At 59.2% G+C, this 23,356-nt stretch overlaps 2 protein-coding genes across 2 annotated transcripts; both read right to left on the bottom strand.

The window, feature by feature from the left end:
* Positions 1-7,646: 7,646 nt before the first annotated feature.
* On the bottom strand, positions 7,647-10,223 carry OPTC (opticin). The gene is made up of 6 exons (XM_062605466.1): positions 9,957-10,223; positions 9,703-9,823; positions 8,563-8,721; positions 8,283-8,485; positions 8,087-8,182; positions 7,647-7,977 (listed from the first exon to the last, which is right to left on the bottom strand). Exons 1-6 carry the CDS (start codon positions 10,170-10,172, stop codon positions 7,807-7,809), a joined length of 966 nt encoding a protein of 321 aa, XP_062461450.1. The 5' UTR covers positions 10,173-10,223; the 3' UTR covers positions 7,647-7,806.
* Positions 10,224-13,676: 3,453 nt separating this feature from the next.
* On the bottom strand, positions 13,677-23,298 carry PRELP (proline and arginine rich end leucine rich repeat protein). Its single transcript, XM_062605561.1, has 3 exons — positions 23,028-23,298; positions 16,451-17,402; positions 13,677-14,792 (listed from the first exon to the last, which is right to left on the bottom strand). The coding sequence occupies exons 2-3, from the start codon at positions 17,385-17,387 to the stop codon at positions 14,614-14,616; spliced, it is 1,116 nt and encodes a 371-aa protein (XP_062461545.1). The 5' UTR covers positions 17,388-17,402; positions 23,028-23,298; the 3' UTR covers positions 13,677-14,613.
* Between the last annotated feature and the right edge of the window lie 58 nt (positions 23,299-23,356).

Genomic DNA, 23,356 nt, shown 5'->3' with positions numbered 1-23,356 from the left:
CCACCAATGCTCATTGCTGTTGACACCGTGGTGGTTTGATCTGGGGTCTGTTCTTGGCACCAGCGGGTCACAGGCAGAGCCACAAGGACAAGGACAGGAACCAAACCCACAACACGAGGCGATGTGGGGTGGACGGGGAGCTCGCTGGAGGGCGCAGAGCCAAGCACCCCAAGCCGTGGTGCTGGTGCGGCCATGGGGGAAGGCAGCAGTGGCTGGGAGCAGGGTTTGCTCGGCAGCAAACACAAACCCCAAGCACCTGAGCATTGATTTTCACACCTCACACACGCAGGCGGCCGCCTCCGAGCCGCCGCTCGCTTCTCCCCCCCCTAAACCCATGAGTCACCAAGAGCTCCTTATGCAATGGTGGGGGGAAAGCTCTAATAGGGAGCTGATGCCACGGGAGGGACATGTGCCAGAGCCCAGATGATCCATTACACGTTACCCACGTACGTACTTAACCTTTCGGGGTGATGAGAAGGGATATCCCTGCCCTTGGAGGGGGTTGGAAGTGGATGAGCTGTAAGGTCCCTTCCAATCCAAGCCATTCAGGGCTCTATGATATTTACAGAGCCTGTCTGCGATTCAAGCCCTTCCACCACAGAGCTCAGGGCCGTTGGCTCTTCCCGAAGTCCCCTTGTCCCAAAAGCAGCATCCCCCTCCCTGCAGCACACACACACTGGGTCCCTTTCCATGGGCAGCCCCTTCTCTCTGCTTAAAGTAGCTCTGGGAGCAAACACCGGACAAACCCACTGAAACCACGCTGAAATAGGGATGCAGAAGGTGCTGCAGCAGCCCCGGCCCTTCCCATGCTCCCATTGCTGGTGGCCATCAGCAGTACAGCGGGCACGGGGCAGGCTGCATTAATTAATCATCATTAATAAGCCCAAGCATTGATCTCTGCACATGCCCTCATGCAGGTTCCATCGGTGGAGCCATGGGAGCATCCCATCGGATCCAGGCATCCCGGTGCCAGCAGCGGTGTGCCAGGGAAGGGCAAACCCAGCCTCATCAGCCCCTTGGCAAAGCCACCCAATGACCCGCTGGAGGCCTCAGCTCCTTCACCCACTTACCTAAGAGGTGCTGTAGCCTCATCCATCCATCCGAGGGGTCCCTTTATCCCTGCCGCCAGCACGTGTGTCCCATCTCTTCAGCACACCCAGGGCAGCGTGGATCCAGGCAGGAGGCTTGCAGGGAAACGGAATAGTTTGTGTTTGAGCAGGCAAAAGATGCTGAACAGGACCCTGAGCAAGGACACCCCATCCCTGCTCCACAGCCCCCATCATTCCTCCCCCATGGAGGATTCCAGCATCCCCAAATCCCCCTGCAGGACTCTCCATCCCTGTGCTAAGCCATGGTACACTGTGAGTGGTTTCCTGGTTATGGGGAAACTGAGGCCAGGGAGGAGCACAAGGGGTTTGTGTCCTCCCCTATGGCTCACTCAGTCCTTGGGAGATGCCCTTCCAATCTGTGCCTCAGTTTCCCCTCACTTACAGAGACCTCATCCCTTCTTTGCCACCAGTGCTCAGAGCTGGGGGTGACAGGACCAGGGCTGGGGTGGTGCCCAGCACATTTCAGAGCCCTTTCAGTATCTGATTCCCCTTTAACAAAGGGGTAAATCAGGGCAATGCCTGCTGATGGAGCAAAGCCCAAACTGGGGCTCTCCTCTGTGAGCCCCATGGCTGCTCCACACTGAAGCAATCACTTCCCAGCTGCCTTTGCCTTCTGAAGCTGAGCTCACTGTGGCATCACAGCCATTACATCCCATCCGCAGACAGGAGGTGACAGCTCCCTGGCCCTCACAGGAGGGACCGTCTGGCATCTCCTGGGAAGCCACTTGAGATGCAGAGCCCATCCCTGCTCTCGCTGGGGTCGTTTTTCCCCTCTCTGCTTGGCTGGTCCACACAGACACTCATCACCCGCTGCAATCAGTGCCCGGCTGCTCCATCCTGGTGGGACCAGGGTGGGGATAGAGCCGCCTGCTGCAGCCCCGGGGCCCCCCATCACTTGGGTGACACTGGGAATAGGGGGGTGCAGGTCTGGCCGTGCTGAGGAGGGGGAAAGGATGGAGGCAGCCAGAGAGCAGGGGAAGGTGGAGGAGGGCGCACAGGCAGTCCATTTGCGATGTGCATTGATTCCTAATGTGCCCTGCCTGGCTCTTCAGGGAAGCATTAGGAGATGATGCTTAGAGAAGCTATCCACGGCCCACTGCAGTAAAACCTCAATTACTTCACCACCATGGCACGGAAACGGGGCTGGATGCATCCCAGCACCCCCCCCCCCAACCTCCATCCACACATCACCCATCCCAGGGATGGACACAGGGGCTCTTCCTGTGGGTCCTGGTTACCCAAAGGGTCCCTGCCCTCTCTGCAATGGTGAAGTGGCCACCCAAAGCCTCCCTACCCTGCTCTGCCTGCCTCCTCCTTGCCTGGGTGCAAAGGTGATTGTAGGAAGCAGCATCTCATGGTCCCTACCCAGCAGCGATGGAAAAAGACAGCAAAAAGGCAGCTCCGGGGTGGCAGCGAGCCCCAAGCCCCACAGGCAAGTGCCTCGCACGGGCAGGGATGGCTTTGGATCTTCAGCAGGGAGACAAGGGAAAGCCGAAAGCACCGAGGGAGTGACAGGCAGGAAAAGTTACCCCAAACTCCTACACTCTGCACTGCTGCCATTTGCACTATGGGGAAGCCCCAGTAGAGGAGCTTTCTCATCAGCTGAACACCAGGTCCCTTCCCTGGAATCTTCAAGCTCGAGCATCTCTTTCTCTGATCATAAATTAGCGATGCTCGCACTCGCTCCCTCTCAAAGCTGTTTCTCTCTTCCCCCTCTCCAGGTTTTCCACATCCCACAGAAATGGAAGATCCAGGCTGGCTGTTTTAAAGGACGGCGATCAATCAGCAGCACCGAGCCCGGCTCTTCTCCTCCTCCTCCTCCTGCTTGGGGCCCACCACACACCAGCATGGCGGCTGCTGCTGCACCAAGCTCTTCCTCAAGGATCCATCCCCCCTTAAACCAGTGCCGGGTTGGACACAGGGGTTTGGAGCAAGCTGCTCGAGTGGAAGGGGTCCCTGCCCGTGGCAGGGGTTGGAGCTGGAGGAGCTTTAAGCTCCCTTCCAACCATTCCATGAAGGCCTGAGCTGGGGAATGAATCCTTGCTGGGGGGGACCCACATTCCCAGCAGGACGCTGGTCCTTGTGCAAGCAGCCCTGGAAAAACCTGGCTCACAGCATGGAAGAGCCAAACTTGGTGGCATTTTCCTGCATCCCATCATCTCCCCCTGCTCAGAGAGTTTGGCCCATTCAGAGGATAGGAGACGGGGCAGGAACAGGGTCACCTTGGAAATGATGCTGGAACCACTTTTCCCTCTGCAGCAACAGGCCAGGACTGCTCAGGGGAGAGCAGCATCGGGGGGGAACCCCTCTATTTTGGGGATACCCCGAGCAGCTTTGAACAGGGACATCGCTTACACACCATGGGCTTGAGCATCCTCCAGCCCAGCCCCATCTCCTTGGGAAAGATGCTTCCATTAGAGCCCCTGCATCCCTGGCTCCATCCCCCCTGGTTTCCTGCAGCCCCCACTGAGCTCTGTGCTCCGACAGGAACCTTTCCCGTGCATCAGGGCTCCTGTTGACAAGCCCTAACACAGCACTGCTATGAATAGCTGCATCCCGGTCGCATCTCCCACCCCGGAGCAGCTCGTGGGGAGGAATCCCGTTTGCTCCGGAGCATGGAGGAGGAAAGCCGGGAAAGCCCTGGGGTGCTGCCTGCAGAGCCCCAGGGCGTGCTGCAGGGAGGGGGGCTGCTTTTCCATAGGGTATTTTTAAGCTTCACCCTTCACAGCTTGGGGAGGGGGTTGGGAAGGAAACGTCTTCTCCTTTCTCTTCCTTCTGCTGTTTTTCCTCCCAGTGGAAAATGGGGAGAGGAGAAGCCCAAGCAGGTCCCTGTCACCCCACCCGGCCCATTTCCATTGCTGAGCTGCCCTGAAGGGGCCCAGGTCGCTGTCTGCACCCCAGTGATCATTCATGAGCAGCACTTTCATCTCCGGAGCCCTTGCAGCTCCCATCTAAATGAATCCCAGCACTGGGATCCTTCAGGGTAAAAGAAGGGCAGCTCTAAACTGTGACTGACTCCATTGGTGTTAGGGATGTAGAGCCCTCAGGCACTGATTGTGGTTACTCCAGATGTGCTTATACAGGCAGCAAAGCGAGTTTCTGGTCCCGGGTTGGGGACAGGGACACATTGGACCTGGGAGCTCCAGCCCCAAGCCGTCTCCCACCCAGCACAACTCGGAGCCAGCAGCAGGGAAGTGCTATAAATAAAGCTGTTACCAGCCATGCCTCATTCACTCAGGGAGCCAGGCCGTGGAGCTCCCTCCCCAGCAGCTTTAAGGGTGATTTCTAGCCCAGAGGAGGCCAGGAGCTCCTCAGCATCCACAACTCAGGGGTCTCTTTCCATCCTGCACTGCTCGCACACTTGGCCAATAGACCCACTGGTTACCTGCCCTGGTTACAGCTGGGCGACAGGGCTGATGGATGTGGCCACTGTGGCCTCTTCCCAGCTTGCCTGGGTCCCAGAAGGACCAAGAGCCTCCATCCTCCTCCTCCTGCTGCTCCAGTTCCTGTTTGAGGTCCTTAACCCCAGCCACCACCGCTCTGCTCCTGGCCTGGTCCCCCCAGCCCTAAGGAAGCTGCCAAAGGACAGATGGGGATGGTTCTGTGGCCAGGGATGTGGTCCTGCACGACACAGGCTGCTCCTGGTCTCGCTGGTGGGAGAACAAGGAGGAAATCTGGGTGAGGAGGTGGGAGCAGGGAGAGGGATGAGCACAGCGATGCTCATTTCCCATGGGGATTAAGGACCCGCAGGAGGAAGCTCAAGCAGAAGGGGATGGAGGCAGCTCTCAGGGAGGCAGAGGCCCTGCAAGGCTGCCACCCATTGTCCCACCTCCTAAATCAACCCAAGGGGAGGAACGTGCTCCTTTCAAGCTCCCCATGAGGCAGAGGAGGACAAAGGCTGCTGCTCCCTGGCGCTCGAAGGCTTTCCCAGCCCTTAGTGCTGCATGGCTGGGGCTGGGAGGAGAACGTGGATGGGGAGAGCAGGAGGGAGGATGGGGGGGGAGCCCATATGGAGCCGCTTCTCCCAGGGAGCAGCAAGATGCTGAGCTGGCGCGGGAGCAGGAGCTCAGCGAGGCAGACGGGTGCTGCTCGAGCCAGGCAATCAATGTGTGAGAACCCGGGGAAGGTGACCTTGAGCAGCAGAGCAGAGCGAGGAGAGCGGCTGCGATGGCACACGGAGGTGCCAGGGATGGAGGGGAATGAGAGGGATGGGAGCCCTGCACGGAGCCTGCTGCGTGCTGTGGGTCCGGCGGAGAGGGCAGGGGGAAGATGTTGGTGCTTGGGGTTACTCTGCTGCTCCCTGTCCATCCCTACAGCAGGAGCCTGTCTTGCACATCCCCTCCAGCCAGGGTTGCTCTTTATGCCCCATATCAGCCATGGGGCTGCCATTCCCATCTGAGACCCACAGCTCCTGCAGTTACTCAGCAAACGCTCCCGAGATCAGAGCAAGGCTTTGCCTTTGCCCAGCTCCAGCTCCTGGCTTCTAACATGGCTCCAGCACTAATCCTGCCCCCGGGTGCTCTGCTCCATCCCCTGCTCCTGCCTGGCCCCGTGTGCCACCACGGGTCTGCTGGCCCCGATGCTGGGATGTTTGTGAGCAGGGATGTGCAGCCCCATACGTGCATCCATGCATGGGGCAGGCTGTGCAACCCCATGGAGCCCCCACCATGGGAATGGCTCCAGATGCTGGCAGGTCCCCAAAGGCAGGGGGTGACCCTGCCCCTGCGGAACCTTGGTGCTGGGCAAGCACCAAAGGATGGAGAGGAGCCGGGGCTCCCAGATACCCCCAGCCAAAGGGACACAGGGCAGCATCCTCCCTGCTCCAGGGCAGGATCCATTCAGCCACTCTGAGGTGCTTGGGGCCAGTCCAGCCCCACAGAGAGGACAAGGCCTTTCAGCAGGGTGGGAAAGGGCCACGAGGATAGTGGCAGACGAGGGTTGTTGCTGTTGCCTGCATCACACTGCAAGGACAGACACAGGTTTCTTTCCCTCACCAAGGCAGCAGCAAGGACATGAGATCCAAGGTAATAATTGCACCAACAGAACAGGGGCTGAGCCCCAGTAACCCCCATTGCTCTGAGCCAAGTCTGCTCTCTGCAAAGCCAGCAGCCCCATATCCCCCAGTGCCACCCCTCCACCTACCTTGCTGCAATGGAGCGAACCCTTCTCCCCTCTGCAGCTCCCTTTAATCCTTTTCCAACACGGAGCACCTGGGCTATTCCCCAGCTGCATGGACGTGCCCCAAACCACCCCAGGAGGGAGATGGATCAAGAGCAGGGCGTGAGTTCGCAGTCCCAAGCTGAGGTCGGGCCTTCCCAAACACTCTGCCTTGCCATCTAGTGGGATGAATGCGAAGGACCAGGGTTTGCCGGTGGGAAAAGGGGGCCAATTCCATCCCGCTGGAGCCTGGCTTGCAGCAATCCTTCATCCCACCGGAGCAGATGAGCTCACCGGGGGTAAAGGATAGTGCAAAGGCGCCAGGAGGATGGATGGGGAAAGGAAGAAGGATATGGGAATAGAGAGGAGGGAGAGATAGAGCTGTTTCAGGGATGACAACAGTGGCAATAAATCCTGGTGGTTTAACCTGAAAGGGAAGGCTGGAATAGCTCCAGAGCCCCATTTACCGAGGCTTTTGGGTCAACGTAACGCACATCTGAGCTGGGTTTTGCATGGCAAAGAGAGGCGAGGGGATGCTGGTGGTGCACACACACGCAGGGATGAGCATCCAGCAGCGTTTGCAGCCCGGGGAGGAGAAGCTGGATCTTCTTGTGAGGTTTCTTCCAGCCGCCTCAGTTTGCAGCCCCAGGCCTGGAGGATGTGGGCTGAGCTGGGTGGCTGCAGTTGGGGATGCTGGATTCTCCGGGGATGTGTCATCCCTCGCTGCGTGTTTGTGACAGGGGAATAAAAATACAGAGGATGAATGCATTACATTTAAAATATCTCACCACTGGGCATCTCTTTGCGGGTGCTGGAAGCTGGGATGGGATGAGATGAGATGTTCTAACTCCTTCCAAGGGATCCTTTCCTGCTGGATATGGCTCGCAGGCTCCGGTGTTGCTCCAGGGTTTCTCTCCTCCTGAGGTGGACCCAAACCCAGGGATCTGAACGCAGAGGCTCACGCTGCAGATCTCCCCTGGGTGCCAGCTCCCTCTGGGGACTGGGGTCCCTGCAGAGCATGTCCATGGGATGCAGGAGGTCTGGGGTGATGGAGGACTTGAGCTGCCCTGTGTTGAGGTTTCCTATCGCATCCTCTTTTGGAACACATGGGGACAGCCCAGCAGTGGCCACAGCTCACATCTGGCTGTCCAACCCTCCTCCAGAGCCACACACCCCCCTGATGGGCCTGGGGACCGCTGAGGGGACAGCACAGGTCAAACCTGATGTGGCCAAAGCATCCCCTTTGGAGCAATGCAGATCCCAATCCCTGTACAGGAAACCCTGGCAGCAGACACAGAGGGATCTTCCCAAGGCCCCAGGAGGAAGCGGGACACAGGGAAGCCCCATCTTTGCTGGGCTGGATGAGAACTAGACACTGGATGCATTTTTAAAGCCTTTGCTTTATTAGAGCTGCCCACCTCCTGCTCCATGTGCACCAGAGCCGAGTCCACGGAGGCCCAGCTCACACTGGGGTTAAACGCATGTGCCTTAACCCCAACATGGGGCAGAAGGGTCTGGGGTGGGGATGGGGCCGTGGGGCTCAGGAGAAGCGGCCGGTGGGCAGGCGGGGCAGGCAGAAATAGGCATTGGGGAAGAGGCTGAGGTTGATGGGGTTGCCGTCAAGGCGGATGTCCTCCAGCGCCCTGCGGATCTGGCTGTGGTCCTGGCTGTCACAGAACGTGTCCTCGTGCATCGTCTGGATGTTGTTGTTCTGGCCAGGGAGGCAAAGGGCGAAATCAGGTTCAAAGGCATAGGAGGGGATGAGGATGAGGATGAGGATGTGATGGGCTTTGCTAGACATGGTCCCTGGCTCATCTCACCTGGAGGTGCAGGGAGCGCAGGCTCTGGGGCAGGGGCGCTGGGATATAGTCCAGCTGGTTGTCGGATAGATGGAGATACTGCAACTGCTTCAGGTCCTGCAGGAAGAGGGGAGAGATGAAACCGTGCTCTGGCCCTCAGCGCCATCCCTGCCACCCCTTGGCATGGCCAAACCCACGGATCCATCCCTGCACGCACCCTGAAGGCTTCATGCCGGAGCCCGGCGCTGGGGATCCTGTTGAGCCGAGCATCCAAGCGGATGATGCTGGGGGGCAGCTCGGGCAGCGCCGTCAGGCGGTTCTCGGGCAGGAGGAGCTCCTGCAGGCTGGAAAGCTGATGGAAAGCATCCACATCAGCCCAGGAGATGAAGTTGCTGCTCAGGTCTATTCGCTTCAGCTTCTCTGCTGGGACAGGAGGGAGGAGATGAAGAGGGAGCCATGCAGAAGCACTCGTTCCCCCTTCCCTCACCTGGACGTACTGAGCCCGGTGAAGTCGCTGGCCCGGATTGCGCCGATGCGGTTGAAGCGGGCATAGAGGTAGGTGGTCTCTGGTGGCAGCAATGGGATGTGCTCCAGGTCGGCATCGTCACAGTAGACGGAGGTGCCAATGCACAGGCAGAGAAGGCAGCTGAGCAGGCCTGCGGGTGCAGGGGCAGCTCTTGGCATGGCACAGCACCCCCAGAGCACCCCGACATGCAGGGAGATGGGAGGATGTGCCCATGCTGTGGGGACACCAAGTCTTTAGCCCCAGCACCTCCATCAGCCAAGGGCACCTCACCAAGGGACCGACATTCCCAGCCAAGGATGCTTCTAAGGAATGATGCTGTTCAGAGCCAGATGCCTCCCATGGGAGAGGGGGAGAGGTGAGGATGCCAAACGCAGCAGTGTGGTACCCAGGGCTCACTCAGCCCCCTGGGTTTTGGTACAGAAGGAAACAGAACGGAAGGAAAACACTTCTGCATCCATCTGAACACATGTCTGGGCTGTGTGAGGGTCCCGGCAGGGTGGCAGGAGGGGTGAAGCCATGTTTCCCCCCTCCCTAGGCTCCCCCTCCTCTTCCCAGCCCCCATGAGATGCAGCATCCATTAGTGGAGGAGTTCAAAGCAGCAAGGCAACAATTTCCCTTTGCCTCCCACTTAATTTGTCCTAGTCCAGAGTGACAGAGAATGAATGAAGATATTTATCCCTCGCTACAGGATTTTAATTGTCACTAATGTAATTGCTACTCTGTCTGACTGTTGCAATGCCTCTGCTCATTAAAGTGTTGCTGCTGGAGCTCTTGTTTCTCAGAAATGGCTCACTGCAGCTTTCCTGCTAACATTCACCCCATCACCTCGCTGCCTGGGCAGAGCAAGCCATAGAATCCCAGCCTGGTTTGGGTTGAAGGGAGCTTAAAGCTCCTCCAGCTCCAACCCCTGCCACGGGCAGGGACACCTTCCACTAGAGCAGCTTGCTCCAAGCCCCTGTTTCCAACCCAGCTTCTCTGGGCAAATCACTGCTGCTGTCTGCTGGGGGCAAAAGGATTTGCTCCCTTTCCTCCAGAGCACCCAGGGATGCGTGGCTGCATCCCATTGGAAGCAAACCCCACCTTTGTGCTGCACCCAGGGCTCCACACTCACCCTGCGTAGGGATGGGTGCTGGGGGGCTCGGAGGCTGCGGCTTCATGGGCTCAGCTGCAGCACCCAGGGTTGGGAGAGCCACGGGGTTCTTGGGCCGAGGAGCCAGGGTGCCAACCTCGACCTGCAAACACAGCAACAGGGGCGGAAAAGCCACCAGGGCTTGTAGGGCTGTGCATGAAGCTGGTTCCGCATCCCTCGGACAAGCCCCTTCCTTGGGATGCACCCAGGGAAGACCTGCCCCGGGTCCCCCTCACCTTTGGAGCAAAGTCACCGTAGTCGTAGAGCTCCTCATAGTTGCTCAGGTCGATGATGTCGCCGTAGTTGTCCAATGTCAGGTCATAGTTGTCCGGGTCGTAGAGCTCAAGATCATCATTCGGCTTCTCTGCTTTCCTCCTCTCCTCCCTGGCTGGCACAGCCCAAGCTGCCCCCAGCCACAGGCTGGCGATGCACAGCAAGGCCAGCATCCGCATCCTGCATCCAGCCACAGCAGTGGTGGGACCGCGGTCCTGGGGGGCTCCAGCAGCACCCCTCAGGATGGGGCCCGGTGCTCTGAAACGGGAGCAAAGAGGGATGGGGAGGAAGAACCGGCACCGCACAGGGGCTGCAGTGGGGGACAAACGGCCTCTGCCCCGGGAACGTCACCAGCCCTTTTCTTTTCAGCCCATTTCACGCCTGGCTGGGCAGCTGGGAAGGAGAGGCCCCGCGCTTCCCGGCTTTCCCAGCCTCCAGCAGCTGGGGAAGGGGTCCAGGGGTGATGCAGGGATCGGGGTCCTGCTCTGGACCCTCAATGGGTGAGGCTGGGCACTGGGGAAGCAGAAGCGATGCCAGGAACCCTGGCTCTCTGCTGTGCTCCTTCCCCATGGGCAATGAGGACAGAGGCCCCAGATCCAGCTTCATCCCTACCACAACGAGCCCAGGTGCCACCAAGGCAGCACTTTTCCACTCACCAGGGTAGGATGGGGATGACCCCATCTCTCCCTGTGTAGGGTCAGTGGGGCCGATGGATACCCCCCATGTGTGATAGCCATGGTGAGGAACCGGCTGCCCAAAGAAGTGGTAAATGCCCCATCCCTGGCAGTGCCCAAGGCCAGGTTGGACAGAGCCTTGGGTGACATGGCCTAGCGTGAGGCATCCCTGCCCATGGCAGGGGTCTGGAACAGGCTGGTCCTTTCCAGCCCAAACACTCCATAGTAAGGCTCAACCCGAGGGGGGCTTCATCCCCTGGAGGTGATGAGGTGGGGATGTCATTGCCAGGGATGTGTCCTGTGGGGCTGGGCTGTGGGGCAGGGGGTGCACGGCAGCCCCACGGGCTGCTCGCGGTGCTGGGCAGCCTGGTGCACACACACAGAGCCACCCACCGCTGTGAAAATGTTCTTCTCTCCCGCAGGCACATTGAAGCCCACGCGCTCACCCACCCATAGAGATGCAGCACCCATCTGCTGGTGCTCGCTGGGCAGACGGGGACACCCCACAGCCCCCCACCAGCGTGGGTTTTGGCCATGGACCCGCAGTCCCCTTCGCCCCCAGCATCCCCGCCTTGCTCGGCGTGGGGCAGAGCATGGGGCCACCACTAATCTTCATTAAGGCCCTCATTAGGCGGCTGGGCAGGCGCAGTGATGGAGGAGATGTGGCAGTTACAGCTGAGCTCTGCCTGCTCCTTGGAGGGGTGCAGGTCCAGGGTCCACTGCCAAGTCCCCTTTCACTGGGGGCTTCGGTCCAGCATGGCTGGAGGGGACATGGGATGGGGGGAGATTGGGGAGCTCCTGCCCAGCAACCCAGCATAGGGGAAGCTGCTGCACAGGGGGCCCTGGGGCAGTGGTTTTACTGCCCTACAGAAGGAACTGGTGCCCATCCTTGCCCCCACTTCTTGTCCCCAGAGGCAGCAGTGAATGCCTGCACCCACGGCATCATCAGTGCAAGCCCTGCTCTGGCACCCACAAGTGGGTTGGGGGTCAGCAGTGATTTTGGGGGGGGGGGAGTGTGATTCGAGCAGTCACTCATCCCGCTCCAAACTGCCTCTCGCTATATCCAGCCCACATCCCCCTTTCCAGCATTGGGAAGATCAGCACCCACCTTTGGTGCCCATCCCAGCAGCCCCACTCAGCCCCCAGCCTTCCCCACGACACACACGGCAAGGGTAGAGCTTCCCAGGTTCCCCTCCCATAGTGGCACAGTGATTGTGCAGAGGGAAGGATTGAACCCCCCTTTGCCTTCCCGGGGAAGGGGGGACACAGGCAGGCAGTGAATGCACCCCCGGGAGGGCACAATTCACACCCTGAGTCCCAAACAGGGAGGTTTTCTCCTCCAGCACGAGCACAGAAGGGCTGCTCGCTGCCTGCCCTGCGCATCCCCGCATCCACACATCCCCTCCTGCTCCCGTGAGCAGCCCCACGCTGCAGCCCCTGCGTTCGCACCCAGCCCACGGCCACCCTCCCTCTCGGCTCGTGATTCATGTTCAGCAGCGAGAGGAGAGCTCTGAAGCTGCGGCGATGGGCAGGAGGAGAAGGCGCTGCCTACATCCATTCTGCTCGTGTGAAAGCGAGCCCTGGGCACGGATGCTGCGGGTAGGAGAGGGGCCTCCTGCCCCTCTGCGTGCCCTGGAGCTCCTCCGTGCTGCTCCCGCAGGGCACACTCACCTAGGGGGTAGTGGTCCAGCTTCTCCGGGCGCATGAAGGCGATGGGGGGAATGGATCAGCCCAAGCTCATTTACCCCACACGGACACCAGCTGCCTCGCAGGGGCAACGATGCCCCTTTAGCTGCAGGCACAGCCCACGGAGCTGCAGCTGAGGTCAGCCAGGCTTGTTTTCATTAGCAGAGGTGCTCATTAAGACAGGCCCAAGCTCCACAAGGTGCCCGCAAACGCTGCTTGTGAGTCCAAGCCAGCATCGCTTCAGGCAAGGGCACACCACAAACACCCCCGGAGCCCTCCCACTGCAGGGACTGCCAGGGTTCTCCCAAGCTCCCACTGCTGGGAAGGTCGTGCCCAACAGAGGAAAGATGGTCCTGAGGGAAGCGGCAGCTCCCGCAGCGAGGAGGATGAGGATGGATCGGAGGGAGGCAGGCCCAAACGCGGTGCTGGGTCCCTTGTGAATCATTTTATTTCCACTGCTGCGGAGAGTAGGAGTGAAAATACCATTAAGTTGAAATCAGTCGAGAACTACATATGTCTCTAGCTATATCTGTACAGTCTACCAGTATATATACACATTATATATATACATAGGGTCTCCGGGTTTAAGGTTGAAACCTGTCGAACCCAACAAAGCCCACGGGAGGAAGATTCGGAAGAGGATTTGCTCATGGGAAAATAAGGCTGAATTAGCACAGGGGGTGAATAAACCTTCCATGGTTCAGGGCTCAGAGCCAGCACGTCCCCAGGCTGCAGGGAGCATCCCCATCCCAACCCCAAGGAGCAGGACACGGTGCCCGTCCGTGCCTGTCTTGGGGAAGGCTGGCTGAACGCAGTGGAGGTACCAAGCTGGTGTCTTTGGTTTGTTGCTTTAATACGTGTTTCAATTGGATTCTTTTTTTTCTTTCCCCTCTAATGCTTGGCCTTAAATCTAAATCCTGAGAATCAGGAAGAAAAAAAGAGAGACCAACCCCCCCCAAACCCAGACACCCTATATATGCAGTACAGCTATCAAAGAGGGAAGCGATACATGTGAAACAGGGAGGATAAAACACAGCTGTTCCAAAAGAGTCTTTCTTCCCTTTTTCTTTCTTTTTTTCTAACCAAAATAAAAAGAGGCAAATCCATGTGTGTGGTTCAAGAAAGCAACTGAGAGTAAAACTTCCAGGAGGTGGGAATCAAGGAGGGAACAGGGGGAGAAGCAGAGGCCTTGCAGGTCAACCCAGCCCCAGGCTTACACCTGCATCAGCCCTTGGGTACCTAAACATGAGTGTCCTGCTGGCATCAGTGCAGAGCTGCTGGCTCTGCCCTGCCTGGGGGTCCCATGCCATGGATCCTGTGCAGGGTTTTAGCTGGAAGCCGATGCACCAAGTCCTTCATCTCCACATGGGAGGATGCAGGGGTCTGGGAGGGGGCTGCGGCACCATGGAATGATGCTGCTGGGATGGAAGCTGGGGAAGGGGCTGCTCTGCAAAGGAGGGGTTGTGATGGGCTGCTGCGGGGAAGGTGCAACCCACCCAGGGCGCAGCAGAGCCCAGCTCCAGCGCAGGGGCCAGGCACCCTCCCCGCTCCCTCCTACCAAAGCCACACCACTGGGAGGAAATAACCCCTAGAGCCAAGGGCAAACCCCCACACCAGCGTGTCCCTTGCTTGGGGCCCTGGGACATGGCCATGAGGCGTCATTGCCACACCAGCCACCCTCTGCCTGCGCATACCCTGCTCCCCCAGCCACCCGCTGGCCTCACCCTGTACCCCTGCACCCTTGGCACACCAGCCCAAGGCATCCCTGCTCCACCTCCATCGCTCCCGAGGAACATCACAGGCTCTCTGTATGCATCCCGGAGGGATGGTGCAGGGTCCTGCAGCGAAGTGGTCCCTGGGCTTCCCCATCAGCTCCATCCAGAGATGCTTTTGGCTTGGGCTGAATGCAATCTCCTAAAACCCTGCTGGGTAGAAGAGGAGAGGCAGAGCCAGCCTCAGGGCTGGCCTGGGGGAGGACAGAGAAGGCAGAGCCCACAAGCAGGGAGCTGGGGTGAGCGTGGCAGCCACCCTGGGCTGATGCTGTGACCTGGGGTGGCTGCTTGACACGGTGCTGTCCCTCACACTGTGGTCCCCAAGGATGCACAAGCCACGCGTGCACTGCAGGGGGGAAAGAGGGGAAGGGAGGAGGGATGTGAGCAGAAGGAGAGGGAGGCAAAGAGGGTCCCACGTCTCAGACATGGATATGGGTTCAGTCTCTGTGCAAAGCCAAGTCCTGGGAGAGCCGCGCTGCCGGGCAGGGCTAGAACACCACGGACTGCAGGAGGCGGAAGCACATCATCAGGTCCAAGGGGATGGGGGGCTTCAGGAGGTTCCCGTCCAGGCGCAGGTACCGGAGCCGGGGCACACTGTCCAGGTCGGAGGGGGAGAAGTCCTGGATGGACATCAGCGAGGTGGGGCAGATCTGCGTCCCATTGATTTCTGCAGGGAGGAGAGGAAAAGCGGGATGCGGGTTAGAGGAAAGGGAAGGCAGAGAGGGATGCTTGAGGCTTGAGTCCCCCCTCCCTGCCTGCCTGTTGAACCCCAAAATGGGGTTGCTTTGCTACCAAGGGGAGGGGGGGATTCCCAGCCTGTTCCAGAAAACAGCACAGCTCCAGCGAGAGGAAAATCCCGCTTTTGATCAGAAACGAAGTAGGTCACATTCAGCCACAGCACGGTGATGGGTACGGTGTCATTTGAGAGGAAGAAGGTGTCATTCCAAACATGAAACCTGCCGAGCAGCCCTAAGCCCTCAACAAAACATCAAGGAACCGTGCTCCAGCACCATGAGATAACATCAGCAACCAGCTCGTTGCTTGCTTCTGGATTTCCACGTGCTTCTCCTCACCCCAGGGTCTGCAGGATGGAAAATAAACCCAGCTCCAGGCACTGAAACCTTACAAAAGCTGGATAAAATAGGCAAAGGCAAAGCTGGGACACGATGGGCACAGCCACGCAGGCTCCTGTCCATGGGCAGCCCCAGCAGGACCAGCAGCAATCACCACCTTCACCCCAGGGTTCCCCTTGGCTCCAGTCTGGTGTTGGTTAAACACAATGCAGATTAACAGCGTTTGGACCACACATTCATCACTGGTTCACTATTCCCTGGGAGCAGCAATCTCCTGAGAGTAGGGACGTGGCTTTGGGAGGGTTTTTTCCCCCCCTCTCTGGCATCACATCCCACAGCGCTCTCAGTGGGTGCCTGCTCAGAGCAGTTTCCTTGCTTGTCCCTTGCTGGCCGATGTTCAGCTGGAGCTGAGCTGTGGCTGCACAACCCCTCTTTGGCAGCAGGATGCTTTGCATCCGCACACCATCACTACACAATAAACACAGCGGCACCGGTGGGGACCAGCATCCTGCCAGCAATGCCCTGAGCGGGTCCTGCAGCCCCCGTACACCCCTCACAGCCAGAAAGGGCAGAGCCCAGCAGGCTTTTCCTGGTGCACACAGAGGGTTTCTGGCAGGAGCAGCACATTCCTGCTTCCCCACGGATAACACAGCGGGCTGCCGGACCTCGCATAGCAGGGACATCTGGGGTGGCCGGGAATGGGGCTCTGCCTTCTCCTCCGTCGTACGAGCTCTGTTTACACGTTTCACAGGCCAGCACTTCTCGCATCAAACTGCGGCGCCGGCTGCTTTGCCAAGGCAACCTCCATCCCTGCCTTGTTCTCCCTGTTCCTTCCTCCGTGAGGCTGAGCTCGAGAGCGGAGCTGGGTTATTTCTAACCATCTTGACTGCGTGTTTTGGCATCTGCTCTTAAAATATGTGCACAGAGGCTCCTTTCTCAATATCCCTATTTCTGAGCCCTGCTGGGGAAGCAACTGTTCAAACGGTGAAGCGGCCCCAGAGAACTGCCCATGACAACGAGCAAGAAAAGCCCTTCGAGAACCAGGGGGAATTGAGCTCCGCTCCTCAGCTACCACCCCAAACCTCAGCCCCGCGCAAATCCATCCTCCTTTAGGCCTCATTCACCTACAAAGAGCTCCCAGCTCATCCCATCACTACGCCCCCCTTTAAAGGGTTCACAACCCAGTGGGTGGAAAACGCCACCGAGCCCCCATCCTCAATCCCATCTGTTCCCCCCAGGCAGCACAACTCACTGTCGATGGAGTTGTTGTTCAGGTAGAGGTGCTCCAGCTTGGGGCTGATGAAAGGGACGTTGGTGAGCTTGTTGTGGGCCAAGTGCAACACCAGCAGGTTGGTGAGGTTGAAGGAGTTCTTGGGGAGCCCCTTGTCGGAGATCTGGTTGTAGTTGAGCCGGATGAATGCCAGGTTGGGGAACTCCTTGAAGTAGTCACTGGGGATGTCCTCGATGTTGTTCCTGTCCAGGAAGAGCTGGTGGATAGCACTGGGAACCCCGGGAGGCATTTTCCTCAGGATGTTGTGGGCAAGGTTGAGTTGCATGAGGTTCTTGAGTCCTTTGAAGGTGTTCTTGTTGAAGACCCCATCGCTTAGCTTGTTGTGGTGCAGATCCAAGAGCACCAGGTTCTCCAGCTTGTTGAAGACCCCAGCAGGGATCTTGGAGATCTGGTTCCTGCTCAGACGCAGCTGCTCCAGGTTGGGCGGGAGGAAAGCAGGCACCTCCTTGAGCTGGTTCTTCTCCATGTAGAGGAAGATGAGGTTTTCCAGCTTCTCCAGCACCCGCCTGTCCACCTTCCGGATGCGATTGTTGTCCAGGTTGACCCATTTCAGCCCCGTGGCATTCCTGAAGGACTCCTCCGGGAGGTCGTCGATGAAGTTGTTCTGGAGGTAGAGGTAATGGATGCGGGGCGGGATGATGGGGACCTTGCGCAGGTTGCGGCTGTCGCAGTACAGGGCAGAGGGGAAGTCCGGGGGGCAGTAGCATTCCCGGGGGCAGTCAGGGAAGACGGAAGGGGGTCCCGGGGGCAGCGGTGGGGGCAGCTCTGTGGGCTCCACGGGCTCAACAAACTCGGGGGGCGGGCGGGTGGGTTTCCGGGGGGGTTTCCTCCGCTGCCCGCTCACCTCCGAGACCAGCACAAGAACAAGTGGGAGAAGCAATCTGAAGGCCACCTTCATGGTCCAGATGTTTCCCTGAGGGAGGCAGCGCAAAGAGATGGGTTAGGAAGCGCCGCGTTCGGGTACCGCATCACCTCCCATCCCTGTTATTTTTCCTCTCCTTCCCCTTGGAAGCTCTCTTCAAATCCAAATCAAAGCTGGATTTGAAGACCCTCAAGCCTGAGTCACTGAGATTCCCTCTCTCTGGCTCAGCCTTTTGCCATGGGAGTGTGTGTGGGGAGTTGTTTCCTTTGGTTTGGGGCCTCTTTTCACCCCCTCAGGAACGCCACCGCCCTGACTCTCCCCAAAGGATGGAGCTCCCCTTCAGAGACCTTGATGGATTAGGTTTAATTTGCACTTGAGCCAAAGAGAAATCAACGATTCAGTAGCAAATTGGCTGAGCAGCAGCATCAGGAGGCCAGCAGCAGTTAGTGGGACAGAGAGATGGATGGTCCTGTGCTGCAGGGATGAGGCTTTAACGCAGGACAGCTCATTTCCAAGGCTGAGTGATAAAAAAGGGCATTTGTAAGATTACACATGGGCAATATGGAAGGTGTCTGGTTATAGAGCTCCCTGTGCTGCCCAGATAACCCACTCATCACCGCTGCAGGGTGCTGGGCTGGTTGTCTGTGGAGAGCCCCAGTGGAAGCAGGAGATGTGAAGGGATGAGGTAAGATCCCTGCTTGCCCCAAGGCAGAGAGTTTCCATCCCTCCCTCTTCTTGGGTCGTTATCAAGCCTGTTAAGGCTTGATCCCATTTCCATCCTCCCTGCTGCAGGCTGGCACAGCGGCGATGGTCCTTGCAAGACTTGCTAGCAGCTGATGCCTGGCAGGATGGAGGGATCCAGCTTGTTGCAGACAAGCTCCCCATAAAGCCCCGAGCACAGAAGGTGCTTTGGATGCTCCTACACTTGCAGGGCTGTGGCTTCCTGGGCAGACACCTCGGGGTGCTCGCCAGGCTTCTGTCACCCCAGCAGGAGCAGAGCCAAGCTGGATGCACAGCGAGGCAGATGGAGGAGCTCAGCAGAGGCAGGGTGGGAAAGAGAATCAAGGGAGATGAGACAGGGAGGAAGATGAGGAGACTCAGAGGAAGATGGGGAACAGTTGTCCCAGGAGATGTTCCCTGGGGGAACAGCATCTGCTGTGGGAGCCGGTGCTGCTGGGACCAGAGAGTGGGGCAGAAATGATGCTGATGATGGAGGGAAATCAGGCTTTATCTGCTCAGCACTCTCGCTGTGCCAGCACAGAGTGGAGCCCAGGGCCAGGGGCATCACACCATGGCCCCACTCATCCCAGCACAGCCCAGTGTGAGCAGAAAACACAGGGCTGAGCCAGGCCCATAGCTTTTGCCTTTGGGCAGCAGCAGGGCAAATGCTCCCAGCCCTCATCTGAGCAGCAAACAGCACAACCCAGCTGGTTGTTGCTGGGGCAGCCACACCAACCCCTTTTGCTCACAGCTTCCCATGGGGAGACAGGGTCCCCATCCCACCCAGCAATGCCCTTAGGACCCTTAAATGGGTCACTTCCCAGGGCTGGGCCGGCCCGGCTCCCTTTGAAGCCATCCCATTGCATTCCTGGGGCTCCAAGTAATTAACTTGCTCCAAGCAAAGATCCTGTTCTCGCCCCCTCCCACTTCCAGCCCCAGGCCGTTACTTTCCTTTTTGTCTCGCCCGCTCCCATCTGGCTCTGTTTAACCCTACGAGCCTCACGCCGGCTGTTTTCAATCAGGGCTCTGGCATCTCGCAGGGGGAAGGGAGGAACAAGGGGAGAGCAGCGGGGCCCGATCGCTGCCAGACCTCCCCATCGGGATGTACGTGCGGCTCCTGTGCTGCGAGCGCCCCGGGGCTGCAGAGAACGGGCGGGTCCGGACCGGGAGCTGCCGTACGGGCGGGTCCCCCCCCTGGCCCCGCAGCATCCCGCTCCTTCCCTGCTCTCCCCCCCGCCCCGCGCCTTATCCCAGGCCTCTCCATGGGATTCTTGCCTCTGCTCCAAAACTCGGACCTGGGTTTGAACACCCGCAGCGGGCTGAGGTCTGCGTTTGGCCCGTTGCAGACGGCAGGAGGCAGATGGGATGTGGTATTCCAGCCAGGACGTGCTGCAATCCAGGCGCTTGGCTCCCTCCACTCGCAGGGCAGTGCTCAGCTCGGGCCACCCCATGCAATGACACCGGGAGGGCAGAGCTGTCAGCCCGCTGGTTATCTCAAGCCCTTCCAGGAGCAACCTGGTCCCACAGCAGCCTGCACCATCCCCTCCACACGCTGCAGATGCTCAGCACACAGCAGAGGCTCAGGGAGCCAGAGCTCAGGCTGGAGAGAGGCAGCATCGTGTGGCATTTGCCAGCCCACGAGTACAGTGTCAGGAGGCAGATGCAGCCCCTTCTATCCATTGTGAAACCTCCAATCTCCATCCCCATGGGGACAAACACATCCCTGTGCCCATGACCACGACCATCTCCCCTCTCCCTTCCTTGCCCATGGGAGCTCTGCCTCCCATGCTCCAGCCTGCTTGGGAAAGCGGGACCCACTTCCAAGCAAACTGCAGGAAAGCAGCTCACAGCCAGCGGTCCCCACAAGCAGAAAACAGGGATAACAGCAAGCCTGAGGCCCAAACAAGCTTTACAGTTGTCTCCAGCACACTGGAAGGTTCAAAGCTGGACCCGACGCAGTCAGCAGCCTGTTCTCCATCCAGTTCCATGCAGTTGAATTTACTGGCATGAACGCAAGCCAGATTTCCAAACCCCACACCCTGATCCTGCAGGAATGCCGGCTCTGCAAAGGTCTCCCCTCGACCTTTCCCACCAGTCCCTGATGGACAGGGCAGCTCAGATCCCAAGTGCCCACAAGGAATCCGTGAAACTGGAATAAAGTTAAACCATGAAGCAATGAATGAGGTCAGGAAACCAGCTGCCGGCTGTGGAGAAAAGGCTGGATTCATGGATAAAAATGGTTCTGACACCTCCCGAGCTGCGGGCTGGCTCGGCTGCGAGACCAAGGCACCCAACAGATGCCAGCCCAGGTTTTTTCCCCAGGAAGAGACAGCTGCTCCCTCATTCATCCCATTACAACTGACAAAACCCCAGCAGAACAGCTGGAAATTCCAGCCCCAAATGCCGCTGGTATTCGCTTCCTGAATAGTTCATTGTCATTGCATCTCCCTGACCCACAGCACCCGCTGTCAGCCCCACAGCCCAGCCAAGGGCAGGCAAAACTCACTCCCCTCCACCCCACCCCGGGGCAAGAGTGAGCTGTGTAAAGGTCATGGGGGGATTTGTCACAGGCAGAATTCCCAATGCTCTCCCTTGGGTGCCTCCTGCCTTCCCACACCCCCTTGCAGCAGTTGGATGCGCAGGGAGCATCCATGTACCCAGCCCCACTGCTGCTGAGGGAGGGATAAAGGCAGCTACGGGAGGAGAAGGGAAAGCCTTGATGGCTGGACAAGAGACCCTCTCCATCGTGCTGCCCGTACCCCTGCTAGCTCCTTTGATAGGTTTCCCATCCAATTCCCCTCGTCCCCGAAGCCCCCCAAGCTGGAAGAATGCCCTCGCCCAGGCTGGGAACCTGCACGATGGGGCACGACAAGGAGGACAAGCTATAGATAACCGAGAGGAACCCGCAAAGCTCCTTCGCTGGCTTCCAACCACCCCAACAGCCTGCTCCTATCAGCGCGAGAGCCTGTAACCGAAACAGGGATCCCGTGGCGCTGGAGAGCTGGGAATGGTGGAAAAGGGTAACTACAGTGCAAGGCTGTCCTCGGAGGGGAGGGCAGACGTGCTGTCACCCAGGCATCCCCCCGGTCCCCGGGGAGCAGAGCCCTGATGCAACAACCCGCTCTTCTCGCCCTTTCCCAACAAGGATTGGAGCCGGCGGGGCACCAAGCCCCCGCTACAGCCCTTCCTGCAGGGATAGCGCCGTGTCCATGCAGGGGATGGGTGTCTCAGCACAGCAGCTCGGGCTCTCAGGCAACGCTTTTGGGCTCGGCTCCTGCATCCCACCGCACCGCAGTCACCAGGCTCATTGCATCCACTGCTCCCTCCAGCACCCTCCTCCCGCAACAGGGTCCGTGGGAAGGCAGCCCTGGCAGAGAGCACCTTCCTGCTGCCTTCTCCGTGTCAGCAATTCCTCCCTCCTCCTCCTTTGCTGCATGTCCCAACACTTCCCAGGGCTGCTCCCGGCTCAGCCTGCCCACAGAGCTCTCTGCCACACGCATTGGAGCTGGATGGACACACGCAGGAGGAAACCATGGCAGAAGACGTTGAAGTGATCACAACCCGGCCCCACACACATCCCACGGCGGATTCCTCGCCTTGGTCCCCCCAGGCATCGCTTCCTCCGAGGGTGGGAAACTGCTCTGATGCCTTATCAGCAGCTGCCGCTGCCTCATCCCTCCCCTCCAGCCTCTTCCTAGGGCAGAGGAAACCTCCTACGGAGTCTTCCCAAGGGAAAGCACCCAGCCCGTCCCTCCTGCATCCCCAGGGCAGCTCCGGGTGCATCCCAGGAAGCAGCTTGCGGGATGCCGCCAGCCGCACACCACATAAGGCAGGGCCCGCGATCCCAGGAATGCTTCCAAGCCCTCATGTGCGACGTGCTTTGCCTTCAGCTGCCAAGGGGATGGATGGAGTTCCACTTTCTGCCCTGGAGATGCTTTTCCTTAAAGCTCTCAAACAGGGATGAGGCTTTTCCATGCAACAAAAGGCTTTCCCCACGACTTCAGCCAACATCAGTGCCCTGGTGCTTCCTCCCATCAGCTCCTGCCTGCACCAGCGCACAGACAAAGAGCTCCAAAAGGAGACCCTCATGGAGGGAAGGAGCTGGCTCCAATCTCTATGACCGAGGCAGAAAAAGTGGTGTCCCATCCCTATGGGATCCGGGCACAGCTCTGCCTGCCGGGCAGGAGAGCAGGGCTTCAGCACCTACATGTAGGGCAGAACACCAGCTCCTTGGGAAGTGAAGCATGGAGGTGCTGCTCGGCTGCTCTCCCCCACCTTGCTCTCAAAGCAATGTGATGCTGGTCCCATCCGCAGGGTAGGGAATCTCCCTGCTCCCCACATGGAGAGAGGGGCTGCGTGAAGCCCCCATCCCTTGGGACCAGGACCCCCATACCCCCCCAGCTTGGCTGTTGGATGCCAAGCTCAGCTCAGTGACCCCACATTGGGGGTTCCCTGCTCTGGAGGTGTCTGCTCCCCTCCCAGCCTCACCGCCCATATCCTGGGTCCCAGGTCTGTCCTGGGCATGGCTGGGGCTCTGCAGCTCCCAGGTCCCCAGCTCTGCATCCCAGAGCAGTGTGGGGTGGTGAGCATGAGAGCCCAGGTCAATGTGGGGTGGGGGACACTGGGGGGTCCTCGCTTGCCCCCACAGAAAGCCCCTGGCAGTAGTTCCAATGCTCTCTCACCCAGGACATTGTGCATCCCCGAGTTCCTCCCTCCAGCACCCATCCTGCCCCATGCCGAGAGGAACTCTTGCAACAGGAGCAAAGAGAAGGAACAAAGACTCCCGTTCCAACAAAGAAGAGAGGGGGAAAGAGGAAGGAGCAGATGCTGCTTCCCAGGTAAAGGAGGCTGGAGAGGGGCAGGAGCATCATGGACCAGTGCAGTGCCCTGGGATGGAGGGTCAGGCAAGATGAGAAGAGCCGGGGGTGGGGGGGGGATCACCTGCGCACAGCTTACCTGTGTGCACCTCTCCCTCCTCCTGCCTCCTATTAATCCCCAAGACAAGTTCCTCTCTGGCCGTCTCCCTCCTCCTCTCGCCTCCGCGGCTCCGCCACGAGCGGTCCCGGGTCGGCCGCGGGTTTTGTTGCCGGGATGGGTGGGTGGGAGGCGGGAGCCGGAGGAGGGCCGGGGCCGGGGCCCGACGACAACAAACGCGTCTTTCTCTGGCACCGGGCGCCGCGCACACACGCGGCCGGGCTGCGGCTCAACAGCCCCTTCTGCTGCGGAGGCTGCTCCAGGCCGTGTTTCAAAACAGCGCTGGTTAAATGAGGGTAATGAGTGAGCCC

Source organism: Pezoporus occidentalis, unplaced genomic scaffold (assembly GCF_034315485.1).
Source record: "Pezoporus occidentalis ecotype Australia unplaced genomic scaffold, CSIRO_AGI_Poc_V1 ctg92, whole genome shotgun sequence".
NCBI lineage: Eukaryota > Metazoa > Chordata > Aves > Psittaciformes > Psittacidae > Pezoporus > Pezoporus occidentalis.
Note: the sequence above shows the minus strand (reverse complement) of the source record. Positions and strands in the feature narration are given on the sequence as shown.